Source organism: Mustela putorius, unplaced genomic scaffold (assembly GCF_011764305.1).
Source record: "Mustela putorius furo isolate JIRA1106 unplaced genomic scaffold, ASM1176430v1.1 tig00003850_pilon_pilon_pilon, whole genome shotgun sequence".
NCBI classification, from domain to species: Eukaryota; Metazoa; Chordata; class Mammalia; order Carnivora; family Mustelidae; genus Mustela; species Mustela putorius.
In genome coordinates this window covers 13,275,474-13,298,588 of record NW_025422002.1, presented here as the reverse complement: position 1 = coordinate 13,298,588, position 23,115 = coordinate 13,275,474, and the positions used below count along the sequence as shown (strand labels likewise).

Genomic DNA, 23,115 nt, shown 5'->3' with positions numbered 1-23,115 from the left:
AGAGAGAGAGAGCACAAGCAAGGGAAGCCAGAGGCAGAGCCTGCAGAGGGAGAAGCAGGCTCCCCGCTGAGCAAAGGAGCCCAATGCAGGACTTGATCCCAGGATCCTGGGATCATGACCTGAACCACAGCCAGCTGCTTAACCAACTCAGCCACCCAGGCATCCTTTGTATTTATTTGAGAGAGAGGGAGAGACCAGGAGCAGTGGAAGGGGCAGAGAGCAAGGAGCCTGATTCAATTCGGGGCTCCATCCCAGGACCTGGGAATCATTACCTGAGCTGAAGGCAGACGGTTGAGACTGAGCCACCTAGGTTCCCCTAGAAATTTGTTCTGTAACATTCTTGGAAACATTCCAGTGGGAGGAAAGGATGAATAAAATGGCAGCCTAATGCTATATAAGGGGGAGAGTTGAAGTCCACATTTAGTGTAACTTCTAGGTTCTAGAGCTGCATCAGAGTCTCTTTTATGTTCTAGAAATTCCACACTACTGAACCAAGAGGCTATAAATTCTGTGGAGTGCCATTTTGGTACACAAGGCCTGTGGATATGAACACTAACACACACTACCTAAAGACCTGGCTGCCATGCTGTATTATCTGTAGAGGATTTCAGTAAATATCAATAGCTGGAATAGTATTGGTTAATTTTGTTGACTTTGTATATAATTTGCATATATTTCTTTAAATTAATAGTTGAGCTTTTTTTTTTTTTTTTGGACAGGCAGAGATTACAAGTAGGCAGAGAGGCAGGCAGAGAGAGAGAGGAAGAAGCAGGCTCTCCGCCGAGCAGAGAGCCCGATGCGGGGCTCGATCCCAGGACCCTGAGATCATGACCTGAGCCGAAGGCAGCGGCTTAACCCACTGAGCCACCCAGGTGCCCCAATAGTTGGGCTTTAAAATTATGACTGTTGAGAGGTTTAAAACATTGTAGAAATAAAATAACTATAGCAAAAATGATGGAGAATTAATGGAGTCATATTGTTGTTAAGGACTTGTATTTATTGTTTGGAATGTGGTTAAGGTAGACTATAACAAGTTAGGAATGTGTACTATTATTTTCTGGGTAACCACTAAAAGACCAATACAGAAATGTATAACAAATAGAAGAAATAAAATTGAATATTAAAAATAGTTGATTAATAGGAAAGAAGCAGGAAGAAAAGACTAAAGAACTCATGAGATAAATTTAAAATAAATAGCAAGACGGAACTAAAGACAGGAAAAGATAATACCATGCAAATACTAGCCAAAAGAAAGATGATTAAGCTATGTTAATATCAGATAACTTAGATATTAAGGCAAGAAGTATTTATACTAAAGATAAAGAATGACATTGCATAATGCTAAAGTGGTTCTCTCAATAGAAAGAATAATCCTGAACAACCTTCTTTTGTTGCTTAGTTTGCCAGTCATTCATATGTGTGGTCTTTGGGTCTTTTCTATGGACCAGTGTTCTCATTTTTTACTGCTAGAGATGTTTCTTTAGTCTGTGAGGGAAGAGTTGTTCCTTTGTCTCTCTGACTGTGGTACTGTCATATTCAACATGCTCTGGGCATTGTAAATAATTGTGTGGGGTACCACTTGAGAGAACAAAACTTCAGAATTATAATTATTTCATTTAGTGTTGCAGTTATTTTTAATGTAATTGTTCTTTTAAAAATGCCAGCTTATGAGCAGTAAAATGTAAATGAAGACTAAAGAAACGGATTCCTTTTTGAAGACTTTTTTTTAACATCATGTGATAATAAGTAATAAGGTATTCTAAAGAACAAACCAGAAAGGAGTAGTTGTCTGTTCATTTATAAGGATTCTTGACAATAAGCCTTTTTTTGTTGTTGTTGGTACTGGCTATTTAAAGCTCTGCAGTGATGTGTTATTGTAAAAACTCTTCATTTCTATCTGGAGAGAATGTCTTATTATTTAGAGAAGAACCCATTTTCCTGGAAAAAGACATCTGTTGGTTGATTTACATCCCTAAATGCAAGAAAAGGAGAGAAGAGTTTAAGGAAATAAAAGTGCTGAATCAAGGCGCATACTTAGAAATAGAAATATAATTAGTATCCCTTTTAAAAAAAAATTGTGGTAAACCAGACATAACAAAATTTACAATTTAACTTTCTTTAAGTGTACCATTTAGACATATTAAGTATATTCACATTGTTGGCAAACAGATCTCTAGAACTTTTTCACCTTGCAGATTTGAAACTCTGTATCCATTATAAAACTCTCCCTTCACCGCCTCTCCCCAGCCCCTTGTAACCACTATTTTACTTGATGTTTCTTTGAATTTGATTAGATATCTCATAAAAGTAGAATCATGCATTTTTAGTGTTTTTCTGACTGGCTTATATTGCTGAGCGTGAAGTCTTCAAGGTTCCTCTTTTTTGTAGCATGTGACAGGATATCCTTTTTAAAGACTGAATAATATTCCTTTGATTTATAACCACATTTAAAATCTTTCATCTTTTTGTGGATATTTGGTTTGCTTCCACCTCTTAGCTATTGTAAATTGTGCCACTATAAACACAGGTGTGCAAATACCTCTTCAAGACCCTGCTTTCACTTCTTCTGGGTATATACTCAGAATTGGATTGCTGAATTACATGGTATTTCTATTTTTAATATTTTGAGGAGCTGCCATACCATATTCTATTATTTTACTGATAGTGTAGTTCTACTATTTTATGAGCCAGTCAACAATGCACAAAGGTTCCAATTTCTCCACATACTTAGTAACACTTACATTCTGTTGTTTTGTTAGTAACCCTTCTCATGGGTATGAGGTGATAACCTCATTATAGTTTTGATTTGCATTTCTTTGAGGATTAGTGATTTTGAGGATCTTTTCTTAGCTTACTGACCACTGACCATTATATATTATCTTTGGAGAAATATTTAAATCCTTTGCCCACTTTTTAAAAAGTTGCTTTTTGTTGTTGAGTTGTAAGGGTTCTTACATATGCTGGATATTAACTCCTTATTAAATACATGATTCGTAAACATTTTCTCCCATTATGGAGATTTCCTTTTTTGCTCTGATGTTTGCTTTACACAAAAGTCTTTAAGTTTAATAAAGTTATATTAGTCTCTTTCTGCTTCTTGTTTCCTTTGAGTTAAATATTTTATATGGTATAAGATGAAGTTCCAATTTCATTCTTTTGCATGTGACCATCTAGTTTTCCCAGCACCATTTGTTGAAGAGACTGTTCCTTATTCCAATGAGTGGGTTTAGCACCTGTGTTAAAAAATTATTTGAACATATACGTGAAGGTTTATTTCTGTATGCTCTATTCTGTCTTACTGGTCTTTGTTTTTTGGTATTTTTTTAGATTATTTATTTATTTGTCAGAGAGGGAGAGTGAGTGTGTGTATACACACAAGCAGGGGGAGCAGCAGGTGGAGAGAGAAGCAGGCTTCCCACTGAGCAGGGAACCTGGTGGGGGACTCCATCCCAGGACTCTGGGATCATGAACTGAGCCAAAGACAGACACTTAACCAACTGAGGAATCCAGGCATCCCTGATCTTTGTCTTTATTCCGGTCCAGTACTGTTCTGATAACTGCATCTTTGTAAAGTGTTTTGGTTTTTGTTTTGTCTTGTTTTTAGATTTTATTTTTAAGTAATCTCTCTATCCAGTGTGGGGCTTGAACTCATAACCCTGAGATCAAGAGTCACATGCTATCCTGACTGAGCCGGCCAGGCACCCCTGTAAAATGCTTTGAAATCGGGAAATATGAGTCCTCTATGTTCTTTTTCAAAATTGTTTTGTCTATTCTGAAGCCTCTGAGATTCCATATGAATTTTAGGGTAGATTTTTCTGTTCCTGCAAAACAAAAACAAAAACAAAACAAAACTTTTTAAACCACACCACAGAGATACTGGTAGGGACTTTGTTGAGTCTGTAATTTGATTAGAGTAGTATGGACACCTTGACGATATTAAGTCTTCCAATCCTTGACTATAAGATATCTTTCCTTTTACCTGTGTCTTTTCAAATTTCCTTCTCCAGTGTTTTGTAATTTCCAGTGTACAGGTCTTTCTTTTTGGTTAGGCTTATTCTTAAATATTTTATTCTTTTTAAAAAAGATTTTATGTATTTATTTGAGAGAGACACAGCTAGAGAGGGAACACAAGCAGGGGCAGTGGGAGAGGGAGAAGCAGGCTCGACTGGGGGCTCGATCCCAGGACCCAGGGATCTCGACCAAGACTGAGCCACCCAGGTGCCCCTTAAATATTTTATTCTTTTTGATGCTATTTTAAATGGAATTATTTTCTTAATTTCTTCAGATTATTAATTATTAGTTGTTGAAACACAACTGATTTTTTTTGTGTGGATATTGTGTCCTCCAACTTTGCTGAATTCATTTATTAGTGTTAACATCTTTTTGTGTAAAATCGATAGGGTTTTCTCTATATAAATTCATGTCATCTGTGAACAGATATAATTTTTTTCCCCTTTCCAATTTGGGTGCCTTTTATTCATTTTTATTTATTTTTCTTGCTTAATTGCTCTAGCTAGGACTTCTAGCACTATGTTGAATAGAGATGGCAAGAGCAGACATCCTTGCCTTATTTCTGGTCTTAAGTTTTCAGTCTTTCACCATTGAGTATGATGTCAGCTGTGGGCTTTCCATTAATGGCTTTTTTTTTTTTTTTTCTGTTGTGGTAGTTTCCTTCTAATCCTTTGTATGTTTTTGTGTGTTATTATCATGAAAGTGTCTTGAGTCTTGCCAGGTGCTTTTTCTGCATCAATTTTAGAGGATCATGTAATTTTTTTCCTTCTTACATTATCACATTAATTTTACATTACATTAATCACATTTCATATGTTGAAATACTTTGCATTCCTAGAATAAGTCCCACTTGGTTGTAGTGTATAATCCTTTTAATGTACTGTTGGATTCACTTTGCTATTAATTTTTTGAGGAGTTTTACATTGATATTCATTACTGATATTGGTAATGTAGTTTTTCTGTAGTGTCTTTGTCTGGCTTGAGGAAACGGATTATTCTGACCTTATAGAATGAACTTGGAAGTGTTCTCTCCTTTTAAGCTTTTTTGAAGAGTTTTAGGAGGATCTATGGTAATTTTTTTTAAGGTTTGGTGGAATGCTCTCCATCGATGCCATCTGGTTGATCCTGAGCTTTACTTTCTTGAGACCTTTTGATTAATGATTAATTTTCTTTTCCTGTTACTGATCTGTTGATATTTTCTATTTCTTTTTCTTTTTTTTAAGATTTACTTATTTATTTGAGAGACTGAAAGTGAGAGACAGAGCATGAGCAGAGGGGGAGGGGTAGAGGAAGAGGGAGAAGTAGACTCTCCACTGAGCAGGGACCCCCCTATTGCAGGGGGGGATCGTGACCTGAACTAAAAGCAGATGCTGAATCAACAGAGCCACCCAGATGCCTCAAGATTTTCTATTTCTTTACAATTCAGTCTTGGTTATATTGTGTATTTCTAGGAATTTGTGCATTTTTTTTTCTTAGCCATTTTGTTGGCTTACCAGTTCTTCATGGTATTCTCTTATAATTCTTTTTATAATGTGGACTTGATTGTAATGTCCCTGCTTACATTTATGATTTTAGTTTTCTCCTGCTCACACACCCACATGCTGGCTCTCATGCTCTCTCATAGTCTAGCTAAATAAAGCTTTGTTAACTTTGTTGGCAACTCTTGGTTTCATTGATCTTTTTCTTTTGTTCTGTTCTCTATTACTGCTCTAATCTTTATTATTTCTTTCCATCTTTGGATTTAGTTTTTCTAGTTTCTTTAGGTGCACAGTTAGGTTAAGATCTTTCTTTTTTAATGTACTCATTTACTGCTGCAGTGTTTCCTCTTAGCACTGCTTTTGCTATACTTAGTAAGTTTTGATATGTTGTATTTTCTTTTCCATTTGTCTCTAGGTATTTCTTTTTTTTTTTTTTTAAGATTTTATTTATTTATTTGAGAGAGAGACAGTGAGAGAGAGCATGAGCGAGGAGAAGGTCAGAGGGAGAAGCAGACTCCTCGTGGAGCTGGGAGCCTGATGCGGGACTCGATCCCGGGACTCCGGGATCATGACCTGAGCCGAAAGCAGTTGTCCAACCAACTGAGCCACCCAGGCGTCCCTAGGTATTTCTTATTTATCTTGTGACTTCTTCTTTGACCCATTGGTTGGCCAAGAGCGTGTTGTTTAATTTCCATACAACTGTAGATTTTCCGGTTTTCCTTCTATTTCATTCCATTGTGAGCATAACTTTGTATGATTTCAAAATTTTTCAGTTTGTTAAGACTTGTTGTCCTAACCTGTGATCTGTCTTGTAGAATGTTTCATGTGCACTTGAGAAGAATGTATATTCTGCTGTTGTTGGGTGGAAGTGTTCTATGTTTTTTCATTCTAATTAGTTTATAATGTTATTAAAGTCATCTGTTATCGATCTTCTATCTCATTGTTCTATCCATTTTTGGAAGAAGAGTATGAAATCTCTTGTGTTGCTGGCAGTTTTCCTTTCAGTTCTTTCATTTTGCTTTATATATTTAGGAGCTCTGAGGTTTGGTGCATAAATATTTATAATTGTTAGATTTCTTTAGGTGATCTGACCTATTTGTCATTATATCCTCCTTTGTCTCTTGTTACAAGTTTTGATTGGAAGTCTATTTTGTCTGGTATTCGTATAACCATTTCTACTCTCTTTTGGTTACACTTTTCATGGACTTTTTCTATCCTTCCACTTGCAGCCTATGTATGTTCTTAACTCCAAAGTGAGTTGCTTGTAGATAGCATATAGTTAGATCCTGTGGTTTTAGTCCATTTAGATCTTTTGAGATTTATTCATTTTTATTTATTTTTAAAGATGTTATTAATTTAATTGACAGAGGGAAGGAGGGAGAGAGAGAGCGCACAAGCAGGGGGAGCTGCAGAGGGAGAGGGGGAAGCAGGCTCCCCACTGAGCAGGGAGTCATGACCTGAGCCAAAGGCAGACACTTAATTGTCTGAGCCACCCAGGTGCCCCAAAAGGTTTCTTTTTTTTTTTTAGAGCAGTTTCAGGTTTATAGCAAATTTCAGAGAGTTCCCATACTCCCACACATGCATAGCCTTCTCCATTATTAACATCCCCCACTACATCTGTAACAATTGATGAACTTACATTGACACATCAAAATCACCCAAAGCCCATATTTTGCATCAGGGTTCATTCTTGGTGTTGTACACGTGGTGAGTTTGGACAAATGTATAATGACATGTATCCACTATTAAAGTATCAATATTTTCACTGCCCTAAAAATCTTGTGTTCTGCCTGTCTATCCCTTCCCTCGCCTCCACCTCCAGCCCCTGGGCACCACAGTTTTTTGTTTTGTTTTGTTTTTGTTTTTGTTTTTTACTGTCTTCATAGTTTTGCCTTTTTCAGAATGTCCTGTGGTTGGAATTGTACAATTTGTAATTTTTCAGATTGTCCTCTTTTCTTAGTAATATGGATTTAAGGTTTCTCTCTCTGTCTTCGTGGCTTGGTACCTCATTTCTTTTCATCATGAATAATATACCATTGTTTGAATATAGTACAGTTTACCCATTCACCTAATGAAGGACATCTGAGTTGCTCTAAGTTTGGGCAGTTATGAATAAAGCGTCTCTGTATGTCCATATTTAGGTTTTGTGTAGATGCATTTACATGTAAAGTAATTACTAATAGGGAAGGACTTAACTATTGTTTTGTTATTTGGTCTCTCCTCTCCTTTTTCACTGCTTTCCTTTGTGTTTTGTTTATTTTTTGTATATTAGTACTCCCTTATCTGTGGAGGATACATTCCAAGACCCCTGGTGGATGCCTGACACTGTGCATGGTACTGAACTCAAAATACACTGTTTTCTCCTATACATTCATACTTATGATAAACATTAATTTGTAAATTAGGCACAGTAAGAGATTAACAATGACGATAATAGAACAATTATAGCAATGTATGATAATAAAATTTAGGTGACTGTGGTCTCTCTCAAAGTGTCCTACTGTATTGTATTCATCCTCCTTTTCGGGCTGATGTGCGATAATAAAATGCAATGAGATGAAGTGAGGTGAATGACAAAGGCATTGTGATGTAGCAGTTAGCTACTATTGATCTTCTGAGGATACATCAGAAGGAGGATCATCTTCTAGATTGCACTTGACCACAGTAATTGAAACTTTGAAAAACTGAAACTTATAAAGAGGGACTACTCTAGTGATGTGCTTTGATATCCTCCTTTTTTCCTTTAGTGTATATTCTGTAGATACTTTATTTCTAGTTATCACTGAAATTACATAAAACATGTTAAAGTTATAGCATTTTTTAAACCATTAATTTAAATCACATAAGCTCTACTGCTTCACAGCTCCACCCTCCCTTTTATGTTATTAATGTCACAAATTACGTATATTTTTTTAAAGATTTTATTTACTTGAGGGAGAGAGAACAAGCACAATCAAGGAGAGTTGGCAGGTAGGGGAAGAAGCAGACTCCCTGCTGAGCAAGGAGCCCAATGCAGGGCTCAATCCCAGGACCCTGGGATCATGACCTGAGCCCAAGGCAGACACTTAATTGAATGAGCCATCCAGGAACACAAATTACATATTTATATATTGTATACCCATTAACATAGACTTATATGTTTTTTTGTTCTTGTCATTAAAATTCTATGCACCAAATTTATAGTAGTACAGGTTACTATATTTTCCATGTATTAATCTTTACTAGAGACCATTTATATATATATATATATATATATATATATATATATAAAATACTTTTTTTTCCAACTTGATAGTTTCCCTCCCATTAGTCCCTTAGCTCTGTTTACTTTTCTTCATTCTTTTTGCTCCTCTGACTCTGATTTCAAATGAGCTGCCTTCAAGTTCACTGGTTCTTCTGCCTGTTGAGCTCTGATCTTGAGCCCTTCCAGTGAAATTTTCCATCCAGTTATTGTACTTTTTGGCTCTAGAATTTTTCTTTGTATAGTTTCTGTCTCTTTGTCGGTAACTTTCATTACGTTCATGCATCATTTTCCTGTTTTCTTTTAGTTGTGTTCTCTTTTAGCTGATTGAACATTTTTATGACTTATTTTAAATTTTTTTGTCTGGCACCTTATAGGTCTGTGTTTCTTCAGATAGGTCTTTAAGGCCTGTTTCTGGAGTTTATTTTGTTCCTTTAATTGGACCACGTTTCCCTGTTTGTTTGCTTCCTTTTTCTCTTTTTGTTTTTTGAGGGGTGGGGATGCTGGGATTTGGACATTTGAAAAAATAACCAGTCTTTGCATACTAAATTTCTGCGTGGGGATATCTTCACTAATCAGCCTAGCTCGAGGTTCTAGAACTTCTCGAACCATTTCTGATCTTAGCTCCCCCCTGGTATTTGCCTACAGATATGCAGCTCTAAGGTGCTACTTACCTATTCTCAACTCTTATTCTTGTCATTTCCGTGCTTGAGTCAGCCAAGACAGAAACCAGTCCCTCAGGCAGCCCTCAGACTTAGTCTGTTCTGTTTGTGTTTCTGAGGGAGAAACATTTGGATGGGGTGTTTCTTTCAGGTTGTTCCATATTATGTTCTGCAGGGGAAGTAGCATGAATGTGTGCACCAGACACCACAAGTTTCACTGTTACCGTGTCTTGTTCATCATGTTATGTGTGGGCGCAATAGCTTCTCACCTATTCTCTAGAGTTTTTGTAGCAGTATTTTGGTCCATATATTGTTAACTTAGTGCCTCTATGGGAGAAGGAAGGCCTAGATCTAGTCTGCCAATTTGTTGATGTAAGTCTCCCTAGTATCAATTTTTTTGAAGTATAAGTTCTGCCAGATAATGTTTCTCTTCATGAGACATGAAATTAAAAGGGAGTTAGATTTTGGACTTGAGTAAGGCATTTTGGACTTGAGTAAGGCATTTGGTTTTCTCCTTTGTGAGGTCTACAAATGGAGAAAATGAAATCTAAAGCAGTAGTAGTTCAGTGTTAGAGTTTGTATAATCTTTTATATTGGAATAAGGAAAGATTAATGTTTCTTTTAAGATTTTCAGGGCATTTCATAAATACTTACTGTCTGCTCTGTTTAAGATACTATACAATCAGCATACAGAAAATACAAGATAGAATCCTATGCTTAATGCTTAAAAAACTAAATAACAGTACAGGACCTGAATAGCAAATACCAAAGTGTAAGAACTATCACTATGAGTTATACAAAAGCAGAAATGACAGTGAACTGAAGTGGACAGGGTTGTCTTCTGAAGAAAATGAGTTCGGGCTGGACCTTGAATGGGTAGGGTCATGTCTTAGTATCTGTCCTGGAGAAAGAAATATCATGTGTCCAAAAGTAGGTATGTGCATGGCACTGTTGTTTCTACTAGCAGAAATGAGAAATAATTTAAATTGTCATCAAGAAAAATAAACTAAATAAAAAACTAAACTAAATAAACTGTTCTGTCTGTACTATGGAATATTATGTAACAACAGTAGAGATCCGTATATCCCGACAAATTTTTCTGAGTAAATTCTTGAATTTTTAAAAGCCGGTATCTTAGTTTGTTTAGGCCACTATGACAAAATACCAGACTGGATAGTTTATAAACAATAGAATTTTATTTTTCACAGTTCTGGAGGCTGGAAGTCTGAGATCAGGGTGCCAGCATAGCATGAGGGCCCTCTCCCAGTTTGTAGACATTTTGTTGTGTCCTCACATGTTGGAAGGGGCTAGGTAGCTCTGTGGGATCTCATTTACAAGAGCACTAATCAAGCCTGATAAATGTAGTACCTCCCAGAGTTCCCACCTCTTACTATCAGGCTTTAACATTTCAACATACGACTTTTGGGAGAACACAAACATTCAGACCATAGCAAAGGAAGTTCTAATTAATATGTAATTATGATATTAGTTGGGTTAAGAAACAAACCAAGCTAACTGAAGATAATACTGCATACTTTTATAGGTAAGTAGTAGAAGTTCATTGTAAAAGAAGGATAAACTGATAATAGTGGCTACAACTATTAAGCATTCATACATTACTTACATAATTAAAGAATGAGAAGAATCCCAGATGAAAATCCATTAAAACATGGTAGTAGTTACTTCTGTGTGTGACAATTTTGAACAAAGTTTCTTACTCTTTATATTTTACTCTATTTTCTGAATTTTCATAGGAAATTTTTTATTGGAAAGTACTAAATCACAAAAAGTATTCCATAAATGGGAAATAATTGAAAAATGGTTAATAAAATTAATCCTTACAAGAATGGAATAGAAGAGTAAGTAAAATTTAATTAGGCAGAAAGATCAGAGAGTTTGGGGGTATGGGAGATGGTTGAGGGGAGAGAGAAGGAATTCCAGAATGTCTTAGAAACTTTTGAATTTGTATAGGGCCACTGAACACTGCCTTATATTTTGAAACCATTTATTCAATACATATTTAAGGACTTAGTAGGTATCAGAATACCCCTATGAGCATATTAGGGTCCCTGCCCCTAAGAAACTTATGTTTTGATGAAGGGGATGAAGAGGAACAGATTACAATACAGCAGTCCCCCTTAACCATGGTTTTGCTTTTTACTGCAGCCCAGAAGGAGATAATCCTCTTGATGTATAGTCAGAAGGTCAGTAGTAGCTTTTTTTTTTTAAAGATTTATTTATTTTAGAGAAAGAGGGAGCATGCACAATTGGGGGGAGGGGCAGAGGGAGAGAGACCCTCAAGCAGACTCCTTGCTGAGCAGGGAGCCTGATGTGTGGCTTGCTCTCATGACCCTGAGATCATGACCTGAGCCGAAATCAAGAGTCTGACACTTAACCAATTGAGATGCCCAGGTGCCCCAAGGCCAGTAGTAGCTTAATGATATGTCACAATGCCTACATCATTCACCTTACTTCATCTCATGTAGGCATTTTATCATCTCAGATCTTCACAAGAAGGGTGAATACAGTACAAGAAGATATTTTGAAAGAGATCACATTGATATAACTTTTAATTACAGCATATGGTTATAATGTTATATTTTATTATTGGTTATTATTAATTTCTAACTGCCTAATTTATAAATTTTATCATAAGTAAGTATGTCTAGGAAAACACATTGCATATATAGGGTGCAATACTATCCACAGTTTTAGTCATCCCCTGGAGGTCTTAAAAGAATCCTCCACAGATGAGGGGGAGACTACTGTACAGTGTTGTAAGAAAGAATCAACTGGTAAGGTGGAGAAAGGGTTTGGTGAGGGCTGATATAGAAGAGGCTTTCCAAAAGGTACGGACCTTTAAGCTGAAATTTGGAATTAAGTTTAAAGTAGAATGAGATGTCTAGAGAGGGAAAGCAGGGACCAGCACCTGGAATACCTTGTAAACTGGTTTAAGGACTTGTTTTTGTGGTGTTTAATTATTCTATATTTATAATCTTACTGAGTGTTCTTTGCAACATAGTAAATAATAGTCTTGTTAGTTTTTTGCCACTTGGTATTCATATAATACACTTTTTTCCTCTCCCTTCTCTATCTTTTCTTCTTTTGTTCTTCCATGTATGTGTTTACTGCAGGTGATGCACGGCATGAGTTTTTTTGGGGGGAAATAAATGCAAATCTTAAAATATTGCTGATATAGAAGGGGACAACCTTAGTTTAGCATATTTGAAAGAGCCATACCCAGTTCACTAAAATAAAAATGCTATTTGATGTGATTGACTGTTCTTTATTTTATTTTATTTTTGACAGAGAGAGCACAACTAGGCAGAGAGGCAGGCAGAGGGGGAGAGGGAAGCAGGCTCCCCGCTGAGCAGAGACCCCCCCCCATGCGGGGCTCCATCCCAAGACCCCCGAGACCGTGACCTGAGCCAAAGGCAGAGGCTCAACCCACTGAGCCGCCCAGGCGCCCCTTAACTGTTCTTTAAATCAGCTATCACAATGAGTTACTTATGGAATTAAATACAAGAGGTATTCAGATTTTTTGATCATTATCATCTTTTAACTTTTTGCTACTTAGTAAAATGTACTACCATCAGGGTTAGTTATATTGACAGTGGCTTGGACCTTTATAAATAACTACACAAATTACTTAATCCGTTCTATGTAGGTAAAATGTGGTATCTGTATTGTTACCTGTTGTGGGATTGCCAAATGAAATTTGTTTTTGCAAGATAGTAATCTCCTATCATTTAAGGGACCTTAGTTGCCAGAGGAGTTCAAAGCTAACAGCATTATTTACTAATTTTTTTGAAAGTAGATTTCCTTCTTCCTTGTTTTAAAGGGAGGCAGTAACTAAAAGAGTCATAGCTTCTATAAAGAGAGAACCTATCACATTATTATTTATTAATGTTGGGCTCTTCCCATTTGGGCCATTTATATAAAAGTGGCAAATAATGTGCAGTTTAGAAAGGAGGAATAACTGAATTTTGTTACAGCCTACAGCCCCATTCCACAAACATATTTCCACAAAAAATATTCTGAACACTATAGGCTAAAAACACATTGCATTTTACTGTGAAAAACAAAGTTTTACCTACCACTAGAATCACATTTCTGTGTCCTTAACTTGTATTTTTTCTGCTTTATGTAATGCCCTTCCCTTTTTTGTCCATTTGCAAAATACCTCTCCAACCTTAAAGACTCCGGATTTAAGACTTTCTTTTTCCCATAAAAGTTCATCACTCCTTTGGTCATTACTGTTCCTGGTATTATAGCACTTGCCATATTAATGACAATTGTTTAAGTTTTGTTTCCTTACTAGATTGTGACTTCCTTAAAAGTAAAGGGTGTCATGAATAATTGTTTAGTGCGTGAATGAAAGGGGGCTTTCTGAAATGACGTGTTGCTTAATGAAAGCCTATTCAATTCGTAGGCTTAGTTTTATTGACTGATAGCTAGCTGGCACTGTTACTTCTGGCTCCTGTTACTTCTGGGTTATTACAGGACTCTGGTTAAAATCCACAATGATGTTTAAACATGATTTATTTAATATAACTCTGTGTAAGAGTTCTTCAGTTGTGCCAAGATTCGAGGAGACTCATTCAACTTAAAGTGTAAAGGGTAACATTAAAAAAAAAAAGAATAATTATTCAGTTTCAGAAAAACTTTATTGCATGAATATCTTAAGTAGCGTTTGTTTTTTAGTGCGTTTTAAATTGTTAAGAATAAGAGGAAGCATGATGTAATGGAAGTAGCAATGTAGTGAAATTTGTATTTGGGATTCCAGTTCCGTCTCTAATACCAACTCTGTGATTTAGGGGCAAGTTTGAAAAAATCTTTTTGAACCTTAGTTTACTTCTCTATAAAAGCATAGTTTGTATTGCATGATATTCAGTAATATACAACTTTAATATCAATTTATTTTAAAATGTGTTTATATGGGGCGCCTGGGTGGCTCAGTGGGTTAAGCCGCTGCCTTCGGCTCGGGTCATGATCTCAGAGTCCTGGGATCGAGCCCCACATCGGGCCCTCTGCTCAGCGGGGAGCCTGCTTTCTCCTCTCTCTCTGCCTGCTTGTGATCTCTCTCTGTCAAATAAATAAATAAAATCTTTAATAAATAAATAAACAGGGGCGCCTGGATGGCTCAGTGGGTTAAGCCTCTGCCTTTCGGCTCAGGTCATGGTCTCAGGGTCCTGGGATCAAGAGCCCCGCATCGGGCTCTCTGCTAGGTGGTGAGCCTGCTTCCCCCTCTCTCTGCCTGCCTCTCTGCCTACTTGTGATCTCTCCTCTCTCTGTCAAATAAATAAATAAAACCTTTTAAAAAATAAATAAATAAATGAACAAAATGTGTTTATATAGAATTTTAAGAATGAAGTTGGTGTAAAGGGGGGAGGGACAGGTGTTTCAAATATAAAAACCAGCTAAATTGGGATGATTATTTAAGTTTTATAAATATTTACTCAAGGTATTTGTGTGTTTCTGTTGTTACTTTGGACTTTTTTTTTTAATAATTTTTTTTTAAATTTAGTTGGCCAGCTTATAGTACATCATTAGTTTCAGATGTAGTGTTCAATAATTTATAGGTAGCATGTAACATCCAGTGCTCATCACATCAGGTGCCCTCCTTAATGTCCATAACCCAATTATGCTATTTTACTCCACCACCTCCCTTTTAGCAGCCCTCATTTTTTTAAGATTTATTTATTTTAAAGAGATGGGGGGAGGGGCAAAGAGAGAGGGAGAGAGAATCTAAGCAGACTCCATGCTCAGTGCTGAGCCTGAGGCAGGGCCCTATCTCATGACCCTGAGATCATGACCTGAGCTGAAACCAAGAGTTGGCTACTTAAGTGACTGTGCCATCTAGGCTTCCCTGTTTTGCACTTTTTAAGTGATAAAGTAAATCAGAAAGCAGTATAGTCCTAGTTAAAACAAACATACATAGGTTTATGCACATGCAGGACAATGTATAATAAGATTGGTACTAATGTTTATTCGTAGTGTAGGGTTATATATGATAGATAAAATAAGGAGAGTAAAATATTTTTCTACAAAGATAATAAAAACTAAAGCAAATAAAATGCCATTTACTGAAGATTATTTGTGGCTTTGGAAGTAGATTATTATTTGACAAACAAATAAGGAAAATGTAAGGGGAGCTGGGGCCAACATGTTAAAGGCAGACTTTTTTTTCTGGCTCCTAAATCTACTTAAAACTCTTAACTCTGGTAGAAAGCAGAGGTCAGGTCATGCTGACCTGACTAAGGATTGCTTAGTGATTGATGTTCATCTCTTTTTTAGTTATGATGGGGTCAAGAGGTTTTTTTGTTTTTGTTTTTGTTTGAGAGAGAGCTTGTGAGAGTAGGGAGGGGCAGAGAGAGGGATAGAGAGAATCTCAAGTGGGCTCCATACTCAGAACCTGACCCAAGGTTCAGTCTCAGTACCCTGAGATCATGACTTGAGCCAAAATCAAGAGTTGGGTGCTTAACCATTGAGCCACGCAGGCACCCCAAGGGAACTTAACCAATTTCTTAAAATGGGGTGTTTGGACAAGCTTTAGGGGAATTCATTGACTATTTGGAATTGTGTCGAAAACACTGTGTATGTCCATTCATAAATTTTATGTCATCACTCCAGTGACTGAGTTCATAGCTTTTAACAGATCCCTAAAGAGTGTGTAATCCAAAAAAGATTAAGAACCCTGTGGACAGGTCCTGTCTGTTTCTGCATAGAGTAAGGGGGTTGTGGATTTTCAATCACAGATTACTGAAAGGACATTATTTATTCAGGTCTTGGAGTAATAAAAGAATGATTGCAGAGCTGTTGATATTTCTCTAGGTTATACACTTCTGCCTTTCTAGCTCTTCTTTTGTAAACTTTGATCTTGGTCTACTGCAGTCATCCTTTGCTGCCCCACACCTCAAAATAGATCATATTCAGAGATTCTAATTTTTCTCTTAACAGCTATTTATTGACGATCTTTTCAGTTCTTTGTCATCAAGGATTGGATTGCAGTCATACACTGAAATGATTATTAACAGGTCTTGTTGCATTTGAACAATTAGAGGTTTATCCTTATATTAATAGGCAAGAAATGAGTAAGTTCCTCCTAGAATGAAAACACTATTTGTTTCATCCGTGAATCTTTTTATATATATCAGGGACTTTGAGGATATATATATCCTGTTCAATTCATGATTGATATTTTTTGTGTATCTAGGTGTGTGGACTTGACAGTTTTTTCTAATTCCTTTTCCTCTTTCCTTTCTTTGGGATGGTGGGTTAGAAAGACTCTTGCAATTCTTTGCAGTCTAGCAGTTATCTGGGATTCCAGTTGATTATATCAGAAGCAATTCATGTTTATACTTAAAACAGTATGTCGTGGGACGCCTGGGTGGCTCAGTTGGTTGGACGACTGCCTTCGGCTCAGGTCATGATCCTGGAGTTCCGGGATCGAGTCCCACATCAGGCTCCCAGCTCCATGGAGAGTCTGCTTCTTCCTCTGACCTTCTCCTCGCTCTGTTCTCTCTCACTGTCTCTCTCTTAAATAAATAAAATAAAATCTTAAAAAAAAAAAAACAGTATGTCTTTCTGTAAGGAATTTTAGTATTTCCACACCGGCATCTCATTAGGTTTTCATTACCAGGAGAAATTTTCTGAGTATTCAGTTTCATTGTGTAGGAAAAATATGGAAGTACTGGTATTCTTAGCTTTTAAAAATAAAACAAAACAGAAAACACACAGAACTCGGGTTCTCTGTCAGCCTGTCTTCCACTTGGACTTAAATTTCAGTCAGTTTAAATATTAGGTTACATTGCGTATTCTGAACCTTAGATATGAGGGAACTTTACTTTTAGTCATAGTTGTTGATTAAAGTTTTCTTAGCTTTGGAATTTCACAAATAGTTTCATTATGTTCAACCATTCTCCACTTAAGGTTTTTGGAATAAAATTTATATATAAATTATTATATATAAATATATAATATATAAATATATATTATGTATAAATGAATATATAATATATAAATATATAAATATGATATATAAATTATATATAATTTATATATAAATAATCACTAAGCAAAAATATATATATAAAGTGGGCTTTATATATGTATATATGTAAATATATAAATATATATTTTTATATAGAATATATATTTTATATATAAAGTGGGTTCTATATATTTATATGTAATATATAAATATAATATATATTTATATGTAAAAATAGATATATTTTGGTCAGAGTGATTATTTTTTGGAGCTATAGCATCCTGTTACTTACTCGAATCTGGTACGTAGGTAAATCTTTTGTATGCTTCCTAAGGTGTTGTGAAATATGTGTGTGATATTATATGAAGTTTTAAAAATTGTGCACTATATTTGGATGATAACTGGAAAATGGAGTGTGTGACAAGGGCATGGTTGAGAATAACCATTGTATAAAAGATCTGTCTTTTGAAATTCATTTTTCAGTTTTCTCACCAAAAAGAGAAAAGTTAGTAACACTGTATGATTTCCTAATGATAATACTGATGTCTTAGAATATTCCTGCTTTACTTATCTGAAGAATTGGGATATTAATACATATTTCGGGGGGGGTGTTAAGAAATCAATAGGATAGTAGATGTGAAATGTCTAACACAATGATCTCACATAGTAGGTTTATTCCAGCAAAGGCTATATGTAACATAATCATGCTTACAGGGAATTGAGAATCACTAGCGCAAGGAAAATTCATATATGCCAACAAGTTCTACCCTGGTCAGTTTTTAAAATCATTTAGGAATAATGAACAATTCAGAGATGAGCATGTAGAGTGGAAATTTCAGGAAAATGAAGCCTTGGGTGTTGGCAGCAGAATCAAATAGGAAGAGACTGGCAAACGATAGTAAAATATTTTTTATCTTTGCAGCTGGCCTCAGGATTGTCATTTTCATTTGTTATGTGTGTAGACTTTAAAATTACATCGTTCTGAGAGCAGTAAATTAGCTCAGGAGGCAGCCTTAGTTTCTTTAACTTGGTAAGGAAGTTGAAGTCACCCTGTAACGAAGTTGAAGTCACCCTCGAAGTATGCCACTCTGCACCTGACATTCCTTCCTGAGGCGGGACTCCTCCTGGTGAATAAGGGGAAAGGCTTGGCCAATTACCTTAGACAAAGCCGGACAGCTGCCGAGCCCAGGTGGGAGGAGTCTCCTGGGAGCATAGCTGGTACAGTCAGGGGCTTTTTGCCACCTCCTTTTATTCACACCATTTAACCCAGCAGATTACCTGAGGGGGAGGTTGAGAAGGGGGGCGTCACTCTTTGCAGGGGACCTCCTCCACTGGGAGGGCTTTAGCCTGGGAAGAATTGCAGTTGCCAGGTTTCCGCTTGAGGCTGATGCTTTCTAACCCCAGTGCGCCACTCCTCGCCCCACACAGACCAGAATATCAGGTTTGGCCCCGGAGTCTCAGGTGGCACCAGAGCGGCATCCTAGGCTGAGGATTTGGTGGAAAGAGAAGGGGTGGTCCTTCACTCTGGACCCCTCTCGGCTGACTCACAGGAAGTGCTAACCGAGCTTGGCACTGGGCGAAGCAGCTCCAGGATTCTGCCCCTCCCTGCCGCGGTCTGCCCGCCCTCTCGGACGTAGGCTTTGCAGTATCTCCCGATGGAACAATGAAGTGGTTCCAAGTTTGCTAAGACTCCCAGGGACATTCTTTGGACCTCTGTGATAGTCTTCAAAATGTTTTGCCACCGACTTTTCCAAGAAGCTGTTTTTTAAAAACAAAACCAAACAAAACCCTTCCCTTCGTGGATTGCTTTGTCTGAAGATTACTCAGGGTGACCATGGTTCAACGCTTTAGCCTCAGGAGGCAGCTATCCAAGGTGGGTAGCTTGGGTAGCTTTGTGTGTTTGTTTAGGGGAAACTCTCACTAGATTCGGCATGGTTTCCTTTCTCTCTAGAACTGTACTGTCAAGCCTGCCTTCCTCCAGAGCTAAGGAGGGGCTGGGAGAGGAAGCGCTGCCTTTTGTTCTTTCCTCTGACAGACACAAAGGTTTCAGGCTGACTGCACTGGCAACTACAGATTTTGTTCCCCTAAGACCAAAGCTGTCATCTGTGAATTTGGAGAAAGTTATAGTTTGCTTCTGAAATACAGTTTCCAAGGGGGTGTGTGTGCGTGAAAAAGAATAGTGGGGAAAAGTGCATCTTTAATTAGCAATTAATCTGGCAGCTTGTTGACCAAGATGAGAAAGCCTTATTGGTCTGTGGAATCGGTGCTTGTTTATAAAATTTAGTATTAAACTGGGGAAAATGTCCATAAAGTAGTCCAAAGAGCAATACCTGCATAAAAATGTTAAAAGAAATTTGCATAGTTAATGAAGGAGTGTGTGAAAAGCAGTAACCAGAAGGCTCATGAAGCAATTTTTTATAGAGTTCTGCTTGAAAAGCAGGTTCCATTTGTGCAGCTTTGAGGGAAAAGTTCTTTTAACCTAAGAAATTCAAACTTTAAAAAAAGCCTCTCCTGGAAGAGGGGCTGCGGATTTTCTCAATCTGCCCTGCTGTGGCCAGCCCTCTCTCGACCCAGTCATCGAGCTCTCTATTGAACTGGTGCAGGAACACGTTTGGAAAGAGATGTGCTGAGAGTTGAGCTTTATTTCAAAAAATAATTCTGTTCTTTAAAAAGCCTATTCTAAAAAGATAGTAGTTGGTGGCTGAATTGTGTCACAGTTCATTCCCTGCAGGCAGAAACTTAAACGAATAGTAAATCAGTAGGCATTCTTCACTTCTTGGTTGGTAGTCAGAATTGTTAAATCCTGAAATGTGTTATTATCTTAAGGGAAAACCTTTTAGTTCTTCATAGGCGACCTCAGTGTAAAATGTGTGCACTCAGGCAGAAATGAGCAAAGAAAGCTCTTGTGTCCATCCACACAACAAATTTCATCTCTTGGATCGCTGAGCCTAACAGGGACTTTTTAGAAGTAGTAAAATAAATTTCCCTTGCTTCTCTTCTCCCAACTCTAGCTATGTGTGTTAGGAGTAGTGGGCCAAGAAGCCCCCAAATTTCTTCTAAGCAGTTTAAAAAGAATAATTTTTGTTTCTCTTTGAACAACCTCTATTTTATATACTTCCAAATATGTAGTACATTTAAAAAGCAGATATGTAGATTCTCAAGGCAATAATTTTTCTGCACTAGAGTGCCTGAAATAGTTCAGAGCCAGCCATAATTTTCCAATTAGCAAATAACTTCATTCTAGGTATTTTGCTCTCAATATTTCTCCCCAAATTATTTTTTGAACTTTTATGCTTTTCACTTTTTACTATATATTATATACCCTGTAGTGATTTATAGAAAAGACACTTCGGGGGAATTAGGAGCATATCTTCTCTATAACATGAAGAAATAGAAGGTATATCATATAAAAATATTCAAAGAGGTAACCTCTTTTAATTTCTTTTTTTCTGTCATCCCTCCCCTCCATTTTAACTTGGTTTTTAGGTCCTGTATGTTTAGGACCCATTCTAAGGAAATTGGTTTTCTGTCAAATGGCCTTAATATAGAATATATTCAGTAATGCCTTGAAAAAATAATATTCTTAATTGTTTCAGTCTGTATGGGTGCTGAAATATGAAAGAGAAATGAATAGTTAAGTCAATAAGTTTTCTTTTTTGAATTTCAGTGAATGCATTCTATTCTATTCTCTTCTATTTTTTTCAGCTAAACCCATATGTTACCTGAGATCACAGGACCAGTCTTAACCCAGTATATGGTATTTCTGGCACACATTGAACACTGAAAGTGAAATTAGGTTTTTGTAGGTCAAAAACAGTTGACTAGAAATTGCATGCAATTTTCTATGATTCCAACCATAGTAACAAGTATTTTTGCCAATAAGAAATAATATTCCACAAGTATAGAATTGGCTGAAGATGATCTTTTATTTTAAAAAGCAATTTCCTATTTTAACAAAAAGGATACTCATGTGATCATGTATAAATTCTGTTGAAGTTTTGTGAAAGAAAATGTAAATGTTTGCAGTGATTTTAAACCTAATACCCAATTTAGATTCTTTTTATCTTAAGTTTGATAGCCGTGTTTACTTACCATGGATATTTGCCCTAGAGTATTCAAATGATTCCTCTAGGCTAATGAATGTTCACACCTAACTTGTAAAAGGAGCAAGTGAATTAAGAAATAGATGTAGTAAAAATCTTCATTTTTAAAAAGAGATATTCCATAATTCTTTTTTACTAGATCCTAGTTACCTTTCTTTTTGACTAGATCCTAGTTACCTGACTCCCAGAAAATTTCTCTCTTTTCTTTGCCACTTTAGATTATTTTCTTTCTGCATGGTTTTCTCACATGTGACTTCAAAAAATATTCACTAAGGAAATCTTTCTTTCTGCCCTGCATCCTCTGTATGAGCTAGTCAGAATAGTCTGGAACCTGCCTATGTGGACTTACCATGTAATTCTCCTAACAAATGTTCAAGTTAGGTGGTATCAGCTTCATTTTGTCTTTAAAGAAACAGGTTTGGAGAAGTTAAGTCATTTGTCGAAATCAGGAGATAGAGTCAGGTTCAGACTAGGTCTAGTTCCAAACCTATTCTGTTTACCCACACCAACTGTCTTCCTAAGCTTCTGGTGTATTAGTCATCCTACTGTCATCTCTCATGTTTCTCCATATTTATACATGGTTATAGAAAACAGTATAGTAAGTTAACTTGGGTAACTTCCTTAAAGCAGCTCTTTCCCCTGCAGTTGAAATTAGTGTCCGATAGGGTTTTAATTTACCAGTCGAACTTGGTTAAGTGTCTCTTGCAATTGTAGTTTTTTTTCTTTGGCCAGAGGAATATTGATTTCAATAAGAGAGCTCATTTAATAAAGTCATATTAAATGTAGTATGAAGTTTACTGTATGCATTTATTTGAATCTTTAGACTATATTGCCTTTTAAAGAACTTCTGTTAAAGAAAGAAAGTTACTCTTAAGTTTCTATAATAATTTTTAAGAGATGAAATATAATGAATTACACATCCAGAAGGTCTTAAGTCACTTTGGCTCTAACCTTCCCTCCCCTATCTTTTAAGTGGGTAATAGAAAATCAGTTTTTTCCTTTTTTCTAAGAACTTCAGTTTTTTTAGGAGGTATTGATAAAAGTTAGGAGGCTTTGAGAAGTGGTTTTAAGATAGATTATTCCAGTAAAATATTATACCCTTTTCTTTTACTTTTGAATGGTAATGATTTTCATAAGTCCAGAATTAAAAATTACCAAATTGTGGAGGCACCTGGGTGGCACCATTGGTTAAGTGTCTCACTCTTGGTTTTGTCTCAGGTGGTGATCTCAGGGTCCTGAGGTCAAGCCCCATTCCCTTGCTCCTCCCGTTTATCCTCTCTCTCTCTCTCTCTCCCAACAAATAAATAAATCTTTTTTATTTTTTTAATTACCTAACTGAAATTTTGCTTCCAACTGTGTCTTTTTTACTGGTTTATATCCCTGCCACCTTAGGTAACCAGTTTCTTATTTATCCTTCAACTGTTTTTTTATGCATATGTAAGAAAATGTGAACATAGGTTTCCTGATCCCTCTAAAATGAAAGATAAATTCTGTACAGTTTGTTCTAAGATAACTTGGACTTTAATTTTCCAGATACGGATCTAAATAGTTATATCAGGGCACCTAGGTGGCTCAGTGGGTTAAGCCTCTGCCTTCCGTTCAGATCATGATCTCAGGGTCCTGGGAT

The 23,115-nt window shown here is 36.5% G+C and overlaps 1 protein-coding gene across 5 annotated transcripts in view; it reads left to right on the top strand.

The window, feature by feature from the left end:
* The window catches only part of TMCC1 (transmembrane and coiled-coil domain family 1), a 253,470-nt gene that overhangs the window by 105,660 nt on the left and 124,695 nt on the right, over positions 1 to 23,115 (top strand). The window contains exon 1 of one of the 5 annotated variants that reach the window (XM_013054826.2): positions 17,760 to 19,258. The exons of the other annotated variants lie outside the window; for them this stretch is intronic. Coding sequence (XP_012910280.1) covers positions 19,220 to 19,258 — 39 coding nt within the window. The 5' untranslated portion in view covers positions 17,760 to 19,219. Of the gene's footprint in view, positions 1 to 17,759; positions 19,259 to 23,115 lie in introns of those variants that run through there. 5 annotated transcript variants of the gene reach the window in all.